At 33.9% G+C, this 22,666-nt stretch overlaps 1 protein-coding gene across 1 annotated transcript in view; it reads left to right on the plus strand.

Annotated features, from left to right (window-relative positions):
* Positions 1–3,202: 3,202 nt before the first annotated feature.
* Positions 3,203–22,666, plus strand: part of tmtops2a (teleost multiple tissue opsin 2a) — a 74,054-nt gene continuing 54,590 nt past the window's right edge. The window contains 1 exon segment of the mRNA NM_001281505.1: positions 3,203–3,569. Coding sequence (NP_001268434.1) covers positions 3,203–3,569 — 367 coding nt within the window.

Consider the following 22,666-nt stretch of genomic DNA (forward strand, 5'->3'; position numbering starts at 1 on the left):
CACAGTGATGCACCGAGATATTGAATTGAACCGAATCGATGGCATGATAATCGTAACCGAACCGAACTGTAAGACTAGTGTAGGTTCACACCTCTAATATATATATATATATATATATATATATATATATATATATATATATATATATATATATATATATATATATATATATACACATAAATATAAATATATACATACACACACACACACACACAGAATTTGTTTATACAGTGATGTGATAAAGCATTTGCCCCCTTACTGATTTCCTATTTTTTTATTTAATAATAAATAAATAAGGCATCACAGGGGCACAGTGGGTAGCACGATCGCCTTACAGCAATAAGGTTGCTGATTTGAGCCCCGGCTGTGTCAGATGGCATTTCTGTGTGGAGTTTGCATGTTCCCCCCGTGTTTGAGGGGGTTTCCATAATTGTCCATAGTATATGTGTGTGAATGAGTGTGTAAGGATATTTCTCAGTGATGGGTTGAAGCTGGAAGGGCATCTGCTGCATAAAACATGTGGTGGATAAGTTGGCGGTTCAATCTGCTGTGGCGACCCCTGATTAATAAACGTACTAAGCCGAAAAGAAAGTAAATGTATGAATGAATAATTAATTTATAATAATATATAATATTTTTAAAAAGTTTCAGACGAAGATAGCACAAGTAAACACATCATGCAGTTTTGAAATGAAGGAGAAATGAATATTCCTCTACAGCACTGTAACAGACTCTTTACAAAAGAAATCATTAAGGGGCAAACAGCAAACAGCTATATATCAGTTAAATTAATATAAAAAATCCACTAAATATTTAAATTCAGGAATATTGAAACATATTCAACAGTTTAAACTGATTCAGTTACATTAATTTAAAATAGCTCAGTACCAGACAAAAATCTGGACACAAGGCTAAACTGTCAGTGTAGTAACACAGAAACAGACAAAAAAGACTTGATGGTTGAAGTTTGGCTGACAAAAACCAGGGGATGACTGCTGAGACAAAACTGAGAGAGGTGAAGATTCGGGTAGATAGAGGAGATGAACAGATGCCTTGAGATTTACAGTTAGCCTGATTTATACTTCTGTGTTGAGTAGAAATTAATCATAAAATAAACAAAAGAATCAATTTGACACTAAACACTCGCCACTGGCCTTGCTTTAATCCAAAGGCTCTCGGCCCCATTCTCACTTTTCACCGCTACCAACCCTGCCGATTCCAGATATTGTACTATGTGTTTTTGTGACGTGCAATTACATTTTTATATATAACTTTTTAAAAATGGTCCATTTACCACATTATGTTGATTATAAGTTTTGTTTGGACATTGCAACTAATTGAACTTTAGAGTATATTATTAGACTGTTAGGTTAGTGTAAGTTAATGGGCCGGCAAAGTTTATTATAGGCAGGAATATTTCTGTTAGTAAAGCAGATATTGGGCAGTATATTATCCTCTAATGAGAATAATTGGTAACACTTTACAATAACAGTACATGAATAATGATGTATTAATATGTGAACTAAACATTACTTTAATATGAATTAATGATGAGTTAAGGTATGCACTAATTATGAATTAACTTTAACTACAACATGATTCACATGAGTTCATGTGTGAATAATGGCTACCTTAATTACTTGTTAGTTCATGATTGTTTGTTAATTAATGTATTAATTACCACATTAGTTTATGCTTAATTTAACCATGATGAACTCATGATATGTTAATGTATAATTATGTTATGACTTTACTTGGAGGGGCACATCATCATTAACCGATTCTTAACTACTCATGAAGTCCTTATGCACGTCCAACTAGTGAGTTTACACTGAATAACAATAGAAAAGTGTTCTATCAACATCAACATGAAGAGGAGTTCATAAGTAGTTAAGGATGAGTTAATAGTGATGTGCCCCTCCAAGTAAAGTCATGACATAACTATACATTAACAGCTCATGAGTTCATGTTGGTTACATTTAGCCTAAACTTAAATGTTAATTAATACATTTATTAACAACATGTACTTACAAGTAATTAAGGTAGTCGTTATTTACACATGAACTCATGTGACTCATGTTGTACTTAAAGTTAATTCATGATTAGTGCATACCTTAACTCATCATTAATTCATAATAAAGTAATGTTTAGTTTACATATGAATACATCATTATTCATGTACTGTTATTGTAAAGTGTTACCGAATAATTTAGCATAGTTGTTGCAATGTAACTTGTATTCTACTAAATGTGCGTCACCATTAAAATGAAGTAACCCCCCCTCCCTCCAAATAATTCAATCAATAAATAAAAACAAAAAAAAACCTTCAGATAGTTAATTAAAGTGCTAACGTGCAGTTGCTACATTATATTATGTAAAGACATAACCCATAATAAGTGTACTGGATGTTTAACAAAATTTTGTGCTAAATAAAAATGCTCTAATTTAGATGTTTCACTTAATCTAATACGTTGACCGGAAATTTATCAATAAAATCAATGCAAATCGAGCAATTATTGTTGTTACAACTACAATACTGCAATCATAGTGTCCACCCAAAGCCCTTCCTTGAAAATGTAAAGCCCCGCGCATCATATGGAGTGTCGACGTCACTCATTATTATCCTCTCAAGGCTTCTTCCACACGTAAGCGCTCTCAAGTGCTCTGAAGAGGCGGCAAAGTCGAGGTGCGCGAGCCTTGCAGCGGGTATAAAAAAACTTGATTTCGTTCTTACAGGCTTCTTAATAACCCTTTTATCTGCACACCTGTCATTTAGTCTATCCAACAGCATGTCAAGGTAATTGATTTTAGTTTGTTTTACTTCTGTCAGTGTACATTCTGACTGTATGAAGGCTAGCTCACCTGTATTGTTTGATATTCTGGAAAGCTGTTTGCTGTTTACGTTTACGCGTTGCACCGGCATCCTCTCAATTGAGCAACAACTTAGCTTAACCTGTTTGAAATTTACTAATGGCTTTATATTTGGGCTGCAAAGCCCCTGCGACACTATTCTTGCGCTGTGAAGACGCTTGTGAAGATTTGACGACGGAATTATGAAGCATGAATTGAGACTCTTCAGAGAACTTGATCAACTCTTCACACAGCATGGTCCACTCTCGGTTGTGGAGTAGCTCCGATAGAATTTTATCCATGGATCAAGGACGCAGTAAACGTAACATCAGTTGAAAACTGTGCGGCAAAGATGTTTCCTGAAGAAACTAATATGAGTTACATTTCGAATGGCACGGATGATGACTTGCTGTCTGCACTTGAAGACTGGAGCGACACTCCTGCTGAGAAACTGTCACGGACGGGACACAATGTAGTCGCTGTTATTTTGGGATCTATTCTAATATTCGGGACCCTGAACAATCTTGTAGTCCTCGTTCTGTTTTGTAAATTCAAGACACTGCGGACCCCCGTGAACATGCTTCTGCTGAACATCAGCGTGAGTGACATGCTCGTGTGTCTATTCGGCACCACGCTCAGCTTCGCGGCCAGTATCCGCGGCCGGTGGCTGGTGGGGAGACACGGCTGCATGTGGTACGGCTTCGTCAACTCATGCTTTGGTGAGTAAACACAAACAAACAAACAAACAAACAAAATATGCATATGGCCTCAAGGAACTAAATTTGAATCTGTTTATCACAGCTAAAATGCTGAGGTAGCCTAACTTAATTAATGAACATACCACAATTCTGGATAAAAAGAAATAGCACATGTAATTTACACATTAGGTGTTGTGGGAAAATGTTATTTTATTTCAGTCTGTTTAAAAGAGCAAATATGCTTATGTGGAAAGTGAAAATGTTTACACACAATATTTAGGCTAGATGAATTAAATTTAATGTTAGATCTCTTTTTACTAATTTTTTAAAGAATTGTATTCAGTGACCCATTCATAAAGACAAATCCTTCCTGAGTTAATTTCTCTTTGTTTGAATTTTACCCATGCTTTACATCTATGCACTTTGTTATATTTTTCTTATGTTAAAATAGTAGCTTGGAACAATTCAAAATTTACAGATGAGCTTAGAAAATGACATAGTTTCAGTTTTTTAATCTATAAAAATGTGTCTTTTTGACTGACTTTTGCAAAATTGAGTTCAGTGGTTTATTGTTCCCCTTTTTAATGACTATTATTGTGCATTCAGTGTTACATTGCACATTAAAACTTGATACAAAACATGATAAAATTATAGCTAAATAAATATTATCCAGCTTCATACTTGTCATGGTTTGCTATTACACATATGCAGAGATGTATAAAGTACTAGAAACCCAGAGGTAAGTAAAAGTACAAGTTCTCTATCAAAAAAGTAACTTGAGTAGAAGTTAAAGTGCTCTTTAAGCACCATACTTACAGTAGTTCTTGTCAACTCACAGTGAATTAACTAATAAGCACATCTTTGGAATTTAATAATCGTAATGAAACTTTATTGTAAGTGTGATCATGTGGTGTAGATTCAGATAAACCTTATGGATGACATTTAACACTGTACAGAGAACTGGAAAGACTTAAGTCTTGGGTCTGCTGCTTATCATGTAACATTAGCCTTGACACCATGGTGTGCTGGAAAGACCACACATTATGCGTTCTGAAAATAAGGAGAAATAAGGTCTCTCTTTCTCTCATCGCTATTGCACAGTTGTTTTATATATATTTATTTTTTACAATCGAGGACATGAGGAGGCTATTCCAGATGAAAATCACTTGTTTAGTACAAATGTCCTAAATGATCCAACTTAAAATCCATATAATTATAATTTATTAGGTCTATAAACAATAAACATAGCAAAACCTTTGCTGGAGATTCTTTTGTGAATCTACTAGATGTTTGCGATTGACAGTTCATAATGTTTGTAACATGCAAAATGTCTTTTATATTATTCTAACACATGCTCACTCAGGTAATGGACTTTTTTAAAGTCTTAGTGTTGTTTTAGACATCTCATGAAAAAAGGGTAACAATTTAGTTTAATGAACCAATATTCACTATCAACTTTGACTTAACACCTGCTTTTATTTATTGGTTGTTAAAAATAATAATAATATACAAAGTATATTGTACATGACCTTATTCTACAGTATATCCCTAATACCACTATTTAAATAGTTGTTTATGAGAAGCAAATTAGGAGTTCATTGAGGCAAATTACTCTGTCTCATAGTTTTTTTTTTTTTTTTCAAATTTCAAAACCCTGGTGTCAACTTTCAAATCTCTAGATACAGAATTCACAACCATTGCCAAACTTGCAATTTTTTTTTGGAAAACTCTTAACTGTTTTGAAATGCTTGGATACAATACAGACAAGTCAAAGATACTTTGTTCACTGAACTAAAAAAAAACCTTGTCAATATAACTCAATTGAACAAATTGAACTGAACTGATCAACACACATTACATTTGAAATAAATTGAGTATTCATTTAATTAATTAACATGATCTAACTATCATCTGATACAAGCACTCAAAATAATAAATAACGATTGCATCACTCATAGCTTTGTGGAAACTTATGTACACTATTACAAGTTTAAATGATGAAAGTTTCAGGATAGATCAAATGACAGCAGTTACTACAGAAAGTGACCAACTACATCATCTATAGATTTCATCTTTATTCATACATATTTTATATATATGGGTTCTACTGTATGTTGTATGTACTACTTTTACAGACAATGTTTTAATATTTGACATTACTTTATGCAAAAAAGTCCAAACACAGCACCACAGCAGACCAATGTCAGGCCTAGATTTACATTGACAGAGGGTTCTTTTCAAGATGTTTGAGTAATGACAACACCATGTGATGTAGAGAAGAATCTGTGACCAAATCATGACCAGACTGATAGAAACACAGATGCCAAAATAGAAATCTGATATATGGAAAATGTATGCAAATTACATGTGATACTAGATCATATGGATTTTGACTATTTTAAAATTGAATTTTGAAAAGTGACTTCAAGGTTTTGAAATTTGTGGCAAAACAATTGTAAAAAAACTGTGAGTGAGAATTGTACCTTAAATTGTTTTGTACCTGTTATATAAAAAAATAATATAAATACAATTATGACTATTTTGTATTTCGGCTCAGTCACTGGACTGAAGTAGCTTATTACTGATTGTTTCTTATAAAAAGCCATGTCAAAAAGATAAAAAATATTCTTTTCAGAAACATTTGCGAATATTTCTATGTGAATGCATTAAATTTTTTAAACCTTATAAAAACTGTTTTAATATTAAAATTAAAATCATTGGGGCTGTTTGTAAGTTTAGTTTAATCTACTAAAACATAAAAATACAACCATTATTTTGCAGTTATTTAAGTTATTTCAGTTATTCTCCTGTGAATATGTGCATTCTGTGTCAAATACTCTGTCTTTGTTTTGGTCTCTATAACCCACCCAGTGCCAGTTTACCCAATTATGCTGTATTTTAGCCCTCCAGGTTGCCATACTGAGAAAAAGCATACTTCATTTCAGTCATGAAGGCTGCATTAATTTATGTAGCCGTGGCCAAAAATGCAACATCTAAAGGACAAGCCATTGAAATGAGACATGGATTCACAGTTATAAAAATAAAGATGATGTGGTTTTTAATTAGCAAACAATATAAATATTACAAACATGGCATGACAAGATTTGCAGTGAAATGCATTTTGGCTATGCACACCCTCTGCAAAAACACAGAAACATTTAAACAGCTATTCAGAAGCAAATCTTGCATTTATAAGAATATTATGTAAGTAGATTGCTGTGCTGTTATTAAGCTGTAAACAAGTTTGAATTACAATCAGAATTTCATCACAGACTAATCCAACAAATGCACTAACAGGGTGTCCGCGGGGTCTAAAAAAGTTTTAAAAGTTGATAAATCAATTTGGAGAAAATTAAGGCTCTTATGAATGTATCAAAAAGTCTTAGTCAAATTTTTACGAGGTTTTAAATTTTGTTTAAGCATTATTTGGCTTCAAAAAGGCATAAAAATAGCTATTTTCCTCTTAATATTAACAACAGCATGCTTGGCTGAGGCACATCCGTCCAAGCTCCTCACGTAATTTGCGACAAATGCAGCAATGTGATGTGAAGCTCTCCACACGTAGTGAAACCAGAGCGAAACAGACGGCAAAATGGGAAAATGTAAGTTTGCGTACTCCTGGTTGAGAAGGATGAGTTTAAAAAGTGGCTGAAGCCTGTCACTGAAAACAGTCACGTAATAGTTTATATGCCGAACTAGTGTTGTTCCCATACTGATAAACTTGCGGTGACGTGTTATTGTGAATTTTTTTCCATTTTAGACAGTTCCTTTTACAGCATTGATGTTGTAATACAATTAAAATACAATCAGTTAAATAAACTTTGGCATTCATTTAGTTGTTCAAGCGTAAAACGAGACAAAAGGCCTTTTACTCACACACGCCCGTCAGAATCGGCAGGCCAGCGTAGAAGCTCCATTGAATATACTGCGGTAAAATAAATGCTCATATTATAAAGACATGGCGGGGAAAAATGTAGTTTAATGCGGTGCTTCTTGTACAATTTGAGACCCACTTTATATTGGATATCACTCAGCCAGTGGAAGAAAACTGACCTTAAACGCTCCAATTTTTGCATTGGCAAACAGTTCACCGGAATCGCTTAACCCAGGTTACTGGCAAATTAGAAGTCCTATAAGCATGCTTCAGCATGTACCCTATTTATTTTTTCAAGCTTTTGTTTATCTGAGCTTATCTGAAATCTGTTGCATCGTTGTGCTTCATTGATTTATTTAACTACAACTGTTTATTACCAACTGTTTATTAAGTTAATAGTTTGATACTGATTAGAACTTGGCAATGAGGTCTTAAAATATTCTGAGAAGGTCTTTAAAAAGTCTTGAAAAGGCATTGGAATTATCTTTAGGATTCCTGCATTTACATTGACTAAACTGCAGTTGCTGTTTTTAGCTCTTTATATTTATATCTATTTTTCTTCTTGAGTATGATCTCCATAGTCTGCAGTCAGTCTTATGATATAAGAGAATGTTTTATGTATACTCTCTTTTAACTCTCAATATGTGAGTGATGGCACAAAGTGTGGTATTGATTTGCAGAAGCCTTTGATGAAAGGCACTGTTGAAACTCCCTGTGTAAATCACTGAAAAGTATTCAGATGCAGTAATGAGGCCATTTAAATCTTGTAGTAACTAATACATTTTAAATGATCTTCAGAGAGTTCATCCCTGGAGTGCTATAAATATGCTGTAAAATATTTACTTTGTGAGGTTAAAAAAATGTACTGCGTGTTTAATTTCATCAGGCTCCCTGGGAAGTCATGCAGGCAAGAAAGTTAAGCTTTGATGCCAGGGAAAACAGCTGCTGATGTGTATCTGTGAAATACAAGACTATTGACATACATTTTATCTAATAACATTTGGTCAACATACGTTTTTGACATTTTTGAGAGAAAAACTGGTTACAGCACATGCCAGAACCCCCGATTTTCCTTCTACAGTATATAGGGAGATATTCTGAGACTCTTTCTCCCTATATGACAACAACAATTTACACAATGCTTTTTTCGTAATATGCCAGTCCATTCATAATTCACAGTAGATATAGTCCATGTTTTGGCATTCAGTCCATTAACAATGAACCAAGTGTACACAACTTCCATTAGGGTGTAGTTAATAAATAAATACATTTCACCCATGTTGTATTATTAATGTCTGTCCTATGTAGATTTTATGTAGTGTAGCATTAGGCATCGGGCAGAGTCCACAATGAGTGACGGAAACATTAGAAGACACTTCTAAACAGTCCTTGCAAAGATGACTGCAATATTCAATATATAATAAAAGCGTGTTCCCACATAGAATAAATAAAGGATAAAGGCAACAGTGAACTATTTTTATCATATTTCAAACTTTGAGAAAACTTTAAACTGCAGTTGTGCAAAAATCGTTTGTTTGCAGCGATTATGGTGACATGCAAAATTCTGATGTGGGGCAGGAGATAAAAAAAAAAAGGATAGAAGACAGAGAGGAAAATCTGTATTGCTGCAATTTAAAGTTAACATTGAATGCCCAGAAGTTGATATGATACAGTATCTTAGGGTCTCAATGCAAAGTCTGTAAATCACTTAGAATAAATTCATCAATGTTATTGTAAACATACACATCTTTTACACTGTTTGAAACAAAATGTGCTATCAGGGAAGTCAATCAGGGGTGCGTTTCCCAAACAACAATTTACAGGTAACTTAAGACTAAACTAAATACTACAACACATGGTTAGGGAAAAGAAACCGTAGTTACTTTGTTGCAGATCCATCATTTTAACTACGTTAGTAGTACGTTAGTAACGTAAAACATCTATAATGGCACTCTAAATGGGGCAGATTAACAACTTTAGAGAAAAACCCCATTATTTTTTGTGCAAATTATATTATTTTACATGCAAATTAAGTTTTTACATGCAAATTTAATAATAATAATAATAGTTTGCGAATGTTTGTTGGAACGAAAACGTGGGAAACGGCAAATCAATAAAATAAGTTTGTAATGACGAATTTTGAGACCTTAGTTGGTTTTCGAAACGCATCTCAGGTTGTTAATTGTGGCCTGTGACACTTTTTTTTGGTTCATCTTTGTAATTAGGCACTTTATGTACAGATTCCATGTTTTTACTATTTCTACACAGAATTTAGGAAATTAGCTAGAAACTTAAAACAAGAAATAATAATAATATGCAAGCAAAATAAAATAATAAATAAATAATTTAAATCATATTATTTAATAATTAATAAATATATTTGCACATACATTTACATAATAAAAGAACTCAGTGATAGCCTAAAAAATCTAAACAATTCCATTTGGGCCTGTTTATGATATACAGTATATGCAAGTACACACATGTACTGTATAAACTGTATTTGAGAAAATGTTTTTAAGGCCACATTTTCCTAAATTGTTCATTTAGTTTCTTGAAAATGTCCTCTTTATGATTTATATTTCAACAACTTTCAGAACACTTTAAAAGCTCTTTGTCATTTTTTGGTTTTACCAATTTGAGCAACCGTAAACAACTCAGAACATAAGCACTTTGTTGTTCTGTTAGCAATTTCTATACACAGAAGAATCACTTCCTGCCCTTTATCTGAATTTTGTTTTGCAACAATGACATCATGTGCAAACAACCTATTTCTTTAGTTTTGGGGTGGAAACTAAGCGAAAGATGTTCTAACAAAACATGGAATTCTGAAATACAAATGTATAAATTATGATTCTGGGGAAATTATAAAAACAAGAAGTTGATTTTGCTTGAAATGCTTAAAACAACAAGTTGAATTTACTTAAAGTCAGTAAACCTATTGACATAACATTTATAATAATGGACAAAGTTTGTTTAAAATAGTAAGAGTTAGATTCTCAATGGGTCTAGAACATGAATAGAAGATGGAACACTTCAAAGCCTTTCTCTCATTTGCTCTCGTTAGTCACACAACAGAACACAGTAGATGTGAAACAGCATGTTACATGCACTCACATACACTGGACATTTATTCATTCATTTTCTTTTCGGCTTAGTCCCTTTATTAATCTGGGGTCGCCACAGCAGAATGAACCGCCAACATATCCAGCATATGTTTTACGCAGCGGTTGCCCTTCCAGCTGCAACCCATCCCTGGGAAGCACCCATACACACTCAGTCAGACACATACACTACAGCCAATTTAGCTTACCTAATTCACCTACAGCACATGTCTTTAAACTTTTGGGGGAAACCGGAGCAAACGGAGGACACCCACGCAAACACAGGGAAAACATGCAAACTCCGGAAAGAAATGCCAACTGACCTAGTCGAGGCTCGAACCAGCGACCTTCGTGCTACCCACTGTGCCATCGTGTTGCCTCACTGAACATTCATTCATTAATTTATTGATTCATTCATTAATTTTTGGCTTAGTCCTTTTATTAATCCTTGGTGCCACAGCGGAATGAACCGCCAACTTATCCAGCACATTTTTACGCAGCGGATGCCCTTCCAGCTGCAACCCATCTCTGGGAAACACCCATACACACTCAGTTAGACACATACACTACAGCCAATTTAGCTTACCTTATTCACAAACAGCACATGTCTGTGGACTTGTGGGGAAAATGGGAGCACTCGGAGGACACCCACGCAAACACGGGCAAAACATGCAAATTACAGACAGAAATACCAACTGACCCAGTCGAGGCACAAACCAGCGATCTTCGTGCTACCCACTGTGCCATCGTGTTGCCTCACTGGATATATCCCACTCAATCTAGTCACGATACCTGACAATATTTCATTCAGTAATGAACAAAGTGATAACAATAACAGAAATAGAAGGACTCCAGTCATTTAGCACAGAAAGCTAAATGTTTTGAAACAATGTGCCCAGTATGTCAGTAGTGCATGCCTTAATGATTTGAGAAATTTTAATATGTGCTTACTCACATCTAGGCTTGGGACGATAACCGTGTTCAAGGTTTACCATGGTTTGGAAAAGTCAAGGTTTTAAAACCGTCAAAATTTTCTGCTGTACCGCTCCTAATGTATCAGTACGATTTTTTATTTACTTTTTTTTAGTTTTAAGCACAACAGTATCTCAGAAAATACAGTATCTCCAAAGTTGCCATTTTAAATTGTGAAAAAAGCAATGTTTTTTAAACAAATGAAGACAGCAGAAGTCCTAATTCATAATTCATTTTTATTTAGCCTGTCATGTCTACTGCTCCAAATAATTATAAATGTTTCTTGTATTTTTATTTGTATTAAATGTATTTTAGAGAGGAAATCACAATACCGTGATACCGTAAAACCGTGATATTTTTATCCAAGGTTATCAAACCATCAAAATCTTATATCGGCCCATGCCTACTCACATTACACTCAGTGTACATTTATTTTACATTTTGGTAATTAAGTTTTTTTCACAGAAATTTATAATTTTTAGAAACCCAGAGGGCAATTTACAGTGGGGAAAATAAGTATTGAACATGCATGTTTTTTGCTGGAAATAATTCTAAAAGAGCTGTTGAACCAGATTTGAGTAAAAATCCAAGCAATACAAACATAAAAATATACTCTTTTTTTTTTTTTTTAAAAAAAACAGTAATGTTTAATAACAATGGAATGACACAAGAAGAAAGTACTGAACTACTGAAAAGTATTTAATACTTTTATAAAGGCTTTTTTTGGTGATGGCAGCTTAAAGATCCCTCCCATGTTGAGAATGAAGTCACATGAATTGCTCAGGTGTGATTTTCTTACAGACTTCAACAGAGTGTAAACATCTTGAAGATTCTGTGGATCTCGTCTTTTAAATCTGCACTTTATTTTGTATTTTATATTCGATTCAAGTAAGTTGATTGGCTGGGCCATTCTACAGCTTGATATTCTTTCTCTGAAACTGTTTAAGAATTTCTTTTTGGATCATTGTCTTGCTGAAATGTCCACCCTGGTTTATTTTCATCATCCTGGTAAGGTAGATGTTAAAGCAGATAATATTAATTTACAATAGCGAAGGTACAGAGGGTTGCTGAATCATTTCTGAGAGTATTCAGCTGCCTTTCTGCACCTCCCTTTCTTTCTGTGTTCAATACTTTTTCCTGTGTCATTTCTTTTATTATACATAACTGAATTTGTAAACTAATTAGTTTTGTTTTCTTTGCATATGGATGTATTTGGTACACCTGGCAAATATTTCAAGTCAACAGCATTTTCAGAAATATGGTTTCTGAGAAAAATGCTACTTATTTCCCCCTCTGTATGCAAAAATAAATGAATTAATTAATTAAAAACTGAAATGATAACAATATATATATATATATATATATATATATATATATATATATATATATATATATATATATATATATATATATATATATATATATATACATATATATATTTTTATTAATTTATATTAAATTACTTCAACAACTTATCGTTTATAGCGATATCATGTTGACATTACTTTATTTTGACACATACAGTAAGAACACGGCATTGATTTGATGTAAATTAAATGTCAAATATACAGTATTGTGCTGCATATACATTATTCAGTTCCAGTGGATTTAACTTCCAATTTTTACCCAATTACCTGGAGGAAACTGCTGTTGTTGATGTTGTAAAATATATGGTTGAAGCCTTAACTAATATTTGACATCAACTTGATATCACTGCATTGGGCAGCTGCACCAATTTGAGTATTTTATTCTTGCATAGCATGCACATTAATAACTCTAATTTGAAAATCAGGTTGATGTCATACACTCTCATGAAATGATGCATGCTCATTGTACAAGCAGGTTAGAAACAAGCATATAGTGTATCCATGCTAATCTCAAATTGAGCTTATGTCTTGTCTTTACTCAAGCTTGTTTGGTCTAAATCCTTATGAGCAGAGTATCTTCTTAAGCGCAGATAAACATGATTAAACAGCTTTGAAGATTAGAACATGCTGTCCTGTTAGGAGAAAGGCCTGAGGAGTGATTTGGGAACATTAGTGAATTGATTGCATAACTCACCTCTTCTTTTGTAAAGTAGAAGCTCCATGGCCAGAGGAATTTTAGATCCGTGGCCAAGAAGTAGCTCAAGATTGACTCTTGTGACAAAAGCACTTCATAGAACATTTTATTTCACGTCTCAATCTTTTAATTAGGAACGATCTTCAGATGACTGATGGTGGGAGAAGATTTCCTCTCCAGAATTGTTATATCACAAATACAGCATTTCAATTAATGACATGATGTATTATCATGACAGCCATAAGCCACGTTTATTTCACGGGCTATTATTACACAGGCTCTCTATTTATAATGATAATAAATATAGCATCAACTCTGATGCAGATCCTTGTAATTATTTAATTTTTTTCTCATTAGGATTGAAATTATGTGCCCTGTCATCAAGAGAAATGACATAGAGTTTTCTGCAATTTCTTTGACTGTACAAAACATTTGAATCATTATCCATTTTAACAACAATAATAACTGATTGCATTAATGTAGATATATAGCAGGTAAAATAAGTGTTGAGCATGTTATGGTTTTCCCTGTAAATATGTTTCTAAAGGAGCTATTGACATAAAATTGATCCAGATTTTGTTAAAAAAAAAAAAAATCCAAGCAGCAAGAAAAAACAAACAAAAAACATACAGAACAATTTGTTACATGTAATGACAATGGAATGACATCTGAACCAGTTCTGAAGCAATTAAATTTTTTGGTAAAGACATCTTCAATACACTGCTGTACAGGGTCTTAAAAAAGTCTTAAAATATCTTAAATATCAAAAGCTGAATTTTAGTCACTAAAAATCTCAAATCTACACTGTAAAACCCAACAGTCAACTTTATCAAATAAAATGAGTGTAGTTAACTCAAAATTGACTGAAAGTTAATTCTACTCATTTGAAAAGAATTACCTTATTTTGGGTTTTACAGTGTACTTAAATATATCGATAAATATATCGATAAAAACAATCAATAAAATTGGTTGGGTTTAGAAAAGCAGAAAGGTGGGTCAGTCGAATTGGTCGGTCGGTCAGTCAGTCATTCAATCAGTCAAACAGTAAGTCAAAAGCGGCCTCAGGTGGGTTTATGCAAGAACAGCAGGCTCGAATAGCACTCGCAAGCGAAATTTGAGATCTGGAAAAGCGTACACAGCGGCCTCTGTGGATTCACGAAAACAAAAACTGCAAAAATACGTACCTACTGGGAAATGTAAATAAAGGTACGTTTTCAAAATGAGCCTGGGTGTGTTCATGTATAGCTTATCAATCTGGCCATTACCACCCATACAATCACCAACAATCCCATAAAAACTTTTTATCTAAAAATAGCATTTCATTACTTTCAGTGCAGTAACATTTGTTTCCTGTTGAAGAAATTGCCCTGACCTAAATTTTTTATTATTAAATTATTATTATTGAGCAGTTCCATGCAAATGTCAACCTTTCCAAGTTTTCACCAAAATACGAAAAACTGTTTCTAAGTTTTTTGTGTAAGCAAGTATTTTACACTACTTTAGAAATGCTCAAAAATGTCTCTGTCAATGTTTACAACCTATTATATTTGATTTATCAAAGTCACACAAATGGGAATTTCACATCTGTCACATCCATGATGAAGAAATGTCACTTCCATAACAACACTTTTTACTCATAAATGCAAAAAATATAAAAAATATATAAAATCTATCATTTTTGTTCTATAGAGAGCCAACTCTTAACTGTTTGATCAGCACTAATTCTTTTGGGTTTTGCAGTTTAATTAACAGAATTTCTACAAAGTTTGTTGTTGACCAGGGGTTTCCAAACTCGGTCCTGGAGGGCCAGTGTCCTGCAGAGTTTAGTTCCAATTTGCTTCAACACACAGTACCTGCCAGGAAGTTTCTAGTATGTCTAGTAAGAGCTTGATTAGCTGGTTCAGGTGTGTTTGATTCGGTATGGAGCTAAACTCTCCAGGACTGAATTGGACATCCCTCTTGTATACTGTAAACTCGCTGACTTTTTTGGGCACATCTATAACACATGTTTATTTTCCTCATTTAAAGTGCAAAAACATGTTTACAGATTGATACTTTCCTGTTCCCTTAACTATGTGGTCAGTTGTTCTGGAAAATAAAAACTTCTGTAAACAGATGTTCCAATATAATGTTTAGAAATACTTTCTATGTGAATTTATGTCCTGAGTTTTTACTGCAAATGTCACATCCGTAATGCTGGAAATGCTCTATTATATTATTAAATGTATTAAATTATAATAATTTTTTTTAATAGGACAAGTGAAAATCTTTTCTATGGGATATTCAAATAAAATCCTTAGCATTTAGCCCTGTATAACTCTAAAATTTCATTAATAATGGTGTTAAAAATGTCTTAAATTTAACTTGGTGAAACCTGCAAAAAGCAGATTGTATAGAGAATAGAGTCTCATGCATGGCTCAGGTGAGATTTCATTCCTTGTGCTTCAAAAGTCTTCAAATCTTTATGTTTTGTGGTCTTGTCTATCAACTCTAATCTTTAGTTCTTATTTTCTGTTGGATACAGGTCAAGTTATCGACTAGGCCATTCTAGCATCTCAGTTTTCTTCTGAAAACAGTTAAGAGTTTCTTGGTTGTATTTGAGATCATTGTCTTGCTGAAATATACACCCTGGTTGCATCATCTTCATCTGGTAATGCACAGTAGGTGTTGGACTGAAGCAGTTAATGTTCATTTACACTCAGAAGTGGCAAGGTGGCTTTCTAACTGTTGAGAGGTTCCGGCTGCTGTCTGGGCTTTCCATACCTTTTTACACCTCCCTTACTTCATTAGTTCAATACTTTCCCTGTGGCATTTCCTTTTCTAACACATTACACATCACGTTGTGAAAACTATTTAGTTTTGTTTTCTTTAAATGTACAGTATAAACTTGTGTTACAAAAAAAAAAAACAATACAAATTTCAAATACCTGCTATTGAAAATTCCAAAGCATTTTTGCTTTGAAAAGCATAAGATTCAGGCAGTGGAATGGAAAAAAAGACCTCAAGGCTTTTTTCAAAAGATGAACTTCTCTTAATGTGACTATCGCATTTTTAGAATATCTCATGTGTTAGATTCTGCATAAGAAGTAGTGGTCATCTAAGGTCTATAAAGCTTTTGCTTGCTTTAAAATAAAATGGGAAAGAAGTACAGTGTAATAAAAGTGTACTTCCAGCAGTAATAATAGCACAAAGCATATGCTTCTATTCTACAATCTATATTATGCATATCCGCAAACACTATATTATTTTAAAATGATATTGTTTTAAATTATAATCATTAACTAACTGTGACAAATGATACATTCTTCAATGTAAATTTGTTTGATTCTAATATTTCATCCTTTAAAGACTAGTGATCACACTCGTACACAAGCATCTACTGATCAAATAACATTGCTACTGGCTTTCATGAGTTTTTGGGATTGATATGCAGATTATTAGAATATGTCTGTCACATGTGCTGCTGGGAACACATGAGCTGCTTTCTGATGAGCAGGGATTTTGCACTCACAGATCCCTGCAAGGGGTGTAATAATATTCAAAATGAAGCAAAAAAAAAAAAAAAAAAAGAGGGACATACAACACTCACAGTGTATACTCAGTGTACAAAGTATTGATTTGCGACCAGCCTACACTGGAGGTCTTTCAGAAAACAGACAGAAATACATACTATGAAGTTAATTTATAAAGTTAAAAAAGAAGTAGCTATTAAGTGAAATGTTGATTATTATATTTAGCATTGCTTATCCCATGCCTCTAATGCTGCTCCCACAGCAAGCAGGACGAAACTGAACCATGGCACTGGTGTATCATCATACACCCCTACTCCTTTACACACCATGGGTGTAAATATAAATTGATATTGATTGACACATTGTGTAAATGATTAATGAAATAATGTATCGCTGCGACATTTGGCACTAGATATAAAGACAAATGTGCATTCTCTTTAAAAGTGCAATGCATCATCTCCATGTATGCCAGCAACAGCAAAGCAGTACTAGTAGGAGCCAAAAAAAATACACAGAAAACATATTTCACTTCTTGTTGGACACAATACAAAACAATACAAATAGAAAACAAAAATATATCAGCAAAATAAATACAATGAAACTAATACAGGCGTCACAATAGCACAGTGGGTAGCACAATCGCCTCACAGCAAGAAGGTCACTGGGTCTAGTCCAGGCTGGGTCAGTTGGCATTTCTGTGTGGAGTTTGCATGTTCTCCTCCTGTTTATGTGGGCTTTTTCTGGGTGCTCTGGTTTCCCCCACAAACCAACGACATGCGCTATAGGTGAACTGATTAAGCTAAATTGGACGTAGTGTGAATGTAAGAGTGTATGGGTGTTTCCCAGTGTTGGATTGTGGCTGGAAGGACATAGTTAAATATGCCATTGCACAAGCAACTACTCATGCTCTTCAACCCACTCTAAAACTATACAACTAGACCAGAGATGCCTAAACTAGTGCCGGTGGGCCAAAGTTGGCCCATAGTAAACTATTCATTTGGCCAACCGTCCCATCTAATAGAGGGAGAATGATGGCATTGATTTTGAGATTGTCCAAATTTAAAACAGAGACTTAAGTGAGCAAATCAAGTCAAGGCAGATTCTGCTTGATTAGTGTATTCAGCATTGTACTCCACTGTGCTTTAAATGTGATTATGTTTTCATTGCAATAAGTTATTTAAAACGTTATACTACGTAATATGATTTAAAAGTAACCTTATCTATTTATTTTGAAGTATTAAGAAATTAATTAGGAAATAACCCATGGCAACTTCTATGTAATATAGTTTGGGATATTTACCTTGGTAGCTGACGGCTCTCAATGATATTTGGTTTTAATCCCTTCTGATGAAAACGTTTGGGCAGCCCAGTTCTAGACCCGTTTCTAGCCATATGCTCTTCTAACTGCAGTTAAAGACATACCTGCGTAATATAAAATTTATATTCTTGAACTGTATTAAGACAAAACGTGTAATTTATCCCCCTGCTACATTGAGATGGGGATATCCATAATCGATGTGTTCACTTTACAAACATTGTAAATATTTTTAAATTCAAACCTCTTTAGCAAAACATGTCACAAATTATATACAGTATGTATTTACAGTACTCTTCTGTGCACAAAAAGTGCATACAGTGTGACTTGAGAGTCTACAAGCTACTGGGTGCCACTGCAATTATATATAATACATCATGTACTGCAGGTTTACGTGAAATATATGTTATATATACATATATACTCTTTCACCTTATAAGGGATGATCATTACATTAAAGTGTAAACAAAGTCTGCAAAGTGTATATTATCTCATGACGACAACTGCATTTGAATTCAAAACATATGATTATTCAAAAGACCATTGCAGTGTTTAATAAACAGTTGGTACTTTATTTTACAGTCCTGTTTTGCTTGTATTCTGTTCATAATTTTTATGGATAGAATTTCAAAGTGCAGCCTTGAGCTTGAGGGGGTCCGGTTCTGGGACCACAGGATTTCAGCTCTGCTATTTGCAGACAATGTTGTTCTGCTGGCTTCAATAAACATGAATCTTCAGCATGCACTGGGGCAGTTTGCTGCAGAGTGTGACATGGCTGGGATGAGAATCAGCACCTCCAAGTCCGAGGTTATGCTGCTCCACTGGAAAAAGGTGGTTTGCTATCTCCAGATTGGAGGAAAGTCCCCCTAGGTTGAGAAGTTCAAGTATCTTGGAGTTTTGTTCACGAGTAAGGGAAAGGATGGAATGCAAGATTGACAGGCTGATTGGTTCAGCAACAGCAGTAATGCGGTCGATGTATCAGTCTGTTGTGGTAAAAAAAGTAGCTGAGCAGAAAGGCAAAGCTCTCGATTTACGTTCCTACTCTGACCCATGGTCATGAGCTTTAGGTCATAAATGAAAGGACAAGATCTCAGATACAAGCAGCTGAAATGAGTTTTCTTCACAGGGTGGCAGTGCACATCCTTATAGATAGGGTGAGGAGCTCTGTCACCCGGGAGGAGCTTAGAGTAGAGCCGCTGCTCCTCCAAATTGAGAGAAGTCAACTGAGGTACCTCGGGCATCTGTTTCGCATGCCTCCTGGACACCTACCTAGGGAGGTGTTCCAGGCATGTCCCACCAGCAGGAAGCCCTGTGAATGACCCAAGTCATGCTGGAGGGACTATGTCTCTCGGCTGGCCTGAGAACGTCGAGGAGCTGAAAGAAGTGTCTTGGGAAATGGATTTTTAGAGTTCTCTCCTAAGACTGCTGCCCCCGTGACCCGGCCCCTAAAAACCTGTAGTATTACATATACGTAGTAGCAACACGGTGGCTCAGTGATTAGCACTGTAGCCTCACAGCAAGAAAGTTGCTGGTTTGAGTCCTGGATGGGTCCTGCCTTTCTTTGTTTTAATTATAGATTAATTGGATGATCTAAATTGGCTTGAGGGGCCCTAGGTGAGATAATAAAATTGGGCCCACTGGTGTAAAAACTGTGATAAGAAAAAAAAAAAATATATATATATATATATATATTTAAGAGTATACATTTATATTAACTGTAACATATTTAACCTATAATACATAAGTAAAAACAATTTACTCAGATAAAGCCAGAAAACACTCATTTAAATAATAAAATATACAAGTATGACATATACTTTATACTTTCATATTCTGTACAAATAAAACATGAATCAAATGCAATTTTGTTTTGTAAAAGAATAATGTAAATAAATGTGACATTTTAGCTTGTTTTTACTCAGAGTTTTACACAAACAAAACTTTGTATTGGATATAGGACAGTGGGTAAAAATAGATTTTGACAAAATGAGTGTGAAACCTGTGTTTTTTTCAGCATGGTGAATTACTGGGATATATAATTAATCATTTATTGAAACGTGCTGAATGTGGCCTATTATTTCTCACATATCACATAAGTATGTCTATGATCATGGACATCGCTGCATTTATTAAAACAAGTCCTAATACTACACAACTAAATAATGTATTATGCATAGCAGAACATACCTTTACTTTGAGCTCGCTTTGCTTCCTCTGCTTTTCTTTTTCTCCTTTTTTTTCGGCTTCAGAAAGATGCTGTTTAGATGCCATTTCGTTTTAAATTAAAATTTGATTAAGATCGATTAAAAATGTCACTGACACTTGTGATGTTATATTACTTAAGACTTCAAAACACTTTTCTGGGTTTATATTGAACGTGAGCAATTTGGAGAGATATGTGGAAGCTGTGTAAGAATACGTTACATCATTCTAGTTCACCCAATAGCCGATCGCAGGCAGTCTTATGCAAAGTAGAGTGTTGCTGCTGCTGGGTTTCTAATATTTTCTGCTTTTATTCATACTGTTGTTTTGTATTTATTTTTGTTTTTCAACTATTTGTCATTTAGGAATTATATAGAGCTATTCCTTTAGTGAAATGTGGAGTTTTTTCTTCTTCTCAGCGTCATTGTGAATTGTATCACATTTTTGCATTGTACAATATGCATAGTTCATGGTTTATTTGTACATGCTCATGTTCACAGTAATTTTACAAGAGCAGAGTTTGGGGGCCCTTCAATAAACGCGAGGTGCTAGGCGAACATCTATATTGACTGTTGAATGGGCTGGCACTGTGTATGAGGGTGTGTGAATGCAAGAGTGTATGGGTGTTTCCCAGGACTGGGTTGTTGCTGGAAGGGCATCCGCTGCATTAAACATATGCTGTAATAGTTGGCGATTCATTCCACTGTGGCGACCCTAGATAAAAAATGGACTAATCCGAAAAAACAAAACAAACGAATGAATAAATGAATGATTGAATAAATGAATGATTAGGTAAAAAAACAAACCATGCACCTCACAAAGGATTCATTACAAAAATGAAAATCTTTTACTCTTTTTCATGTGTTTAAAAACCTTTATGAGTTTCTTTCTTCTGTTTAACACAAAAGAAAATATTTTGAAGAATGCTCCCTCCTGGCACATACTGACTTTAATAGTAAAATACTACGGCTGTCAATAGGTGCCAGCTTTTGATTTTTTTTTTGTTTTTTGTTTTTTGTGTGTGTTCAACAGAAGAAAGCATTTCAAACAGGTTTTTAACAAGTGTATGGTGAGTAAATTATGACAGATTTATTTATTTATTTAGTTTTTGCCAACTATCCCTTTAAATAAATATTTTATTTCTGCTCAAGTTATGAGCATCCTTTTGCTGTTAACTGTAACTCATCCTATTCGAGTTAGCATCATAACCTCCACATCCACATTAAATTTTCCATTACATTCATGCTTCACTACGGTCATTCATGGCATCTTGGTGAAACTAAGCAGCAGCATGGCACTAAACTTCAAACAATCTGTGGGGTGTCAAACAGAAAGCTTTGCTGCTATTTTTGCATAATGATGTGTGAAACGATTTGCTATACGTGTGAATCAATGGACATCAAACCTGGCTGTTACGATAAGGAATTTTTGTTGTTATATTGTCACAGAAATTGTTGCGATAAGTGATATCATTGTCATTTTAAGATCTTTGTATGCAACCGATTAAATAATTATTGTATAACAGCATAATGATGCAAATGGCCACAAACAGTTTTTAAGCACTTATGATTCTTAGTTATTTAGATTCTATAATTTAATGTTAAAAAGATAAATGTCCTATTATAAAAGTTGACACTGTTGAGATGTAAATATAATAAGAATATTTGTGAATTTGTATATATATATACATATATATATATATATATATATATATATATATATATATATATATATATATACAGTTGAAGTAAGAATTACTTTCTTTTTCTCCAATTTCTGTTTAACGGAAAGATTTCTTCAACACATTTCTTAACATAATAGTTTTATAACTCATCTCTAATAACTTATTTATTTTATCTATGCCATGACAGTTAATAATATTTTACTTGACATTTTCAAGGCACTTCTATACAGCTTAAAGAGACATTTAAAGGCTTAACTAGGTTAATTAGGTTTAATAATAATTTAGGGGCTAATAATTTTGACCTTTAAATCATTTTTTAAAAATTCAAATTTTATTCTAGCCGATATAAAACAAATAAGACTTTCTCCAGAAGTATAAAATACAGACATACTGT

Source organism: Danio rerio, chromosome 6 (assembly GCF_052040795.2).
Source record: "Danio rerio strain M-AB ecotype USA chromosome 6, GRCz13ab, whole genome shotgun sequence".
In the NCBI taxonomy this organism is placed as follows: domain Eukaryota; kingdom Metazoa; phylum Chordata; class Actinopteri; order Cypriniformes; family Danionidae; genus Danio; species Danio rerio.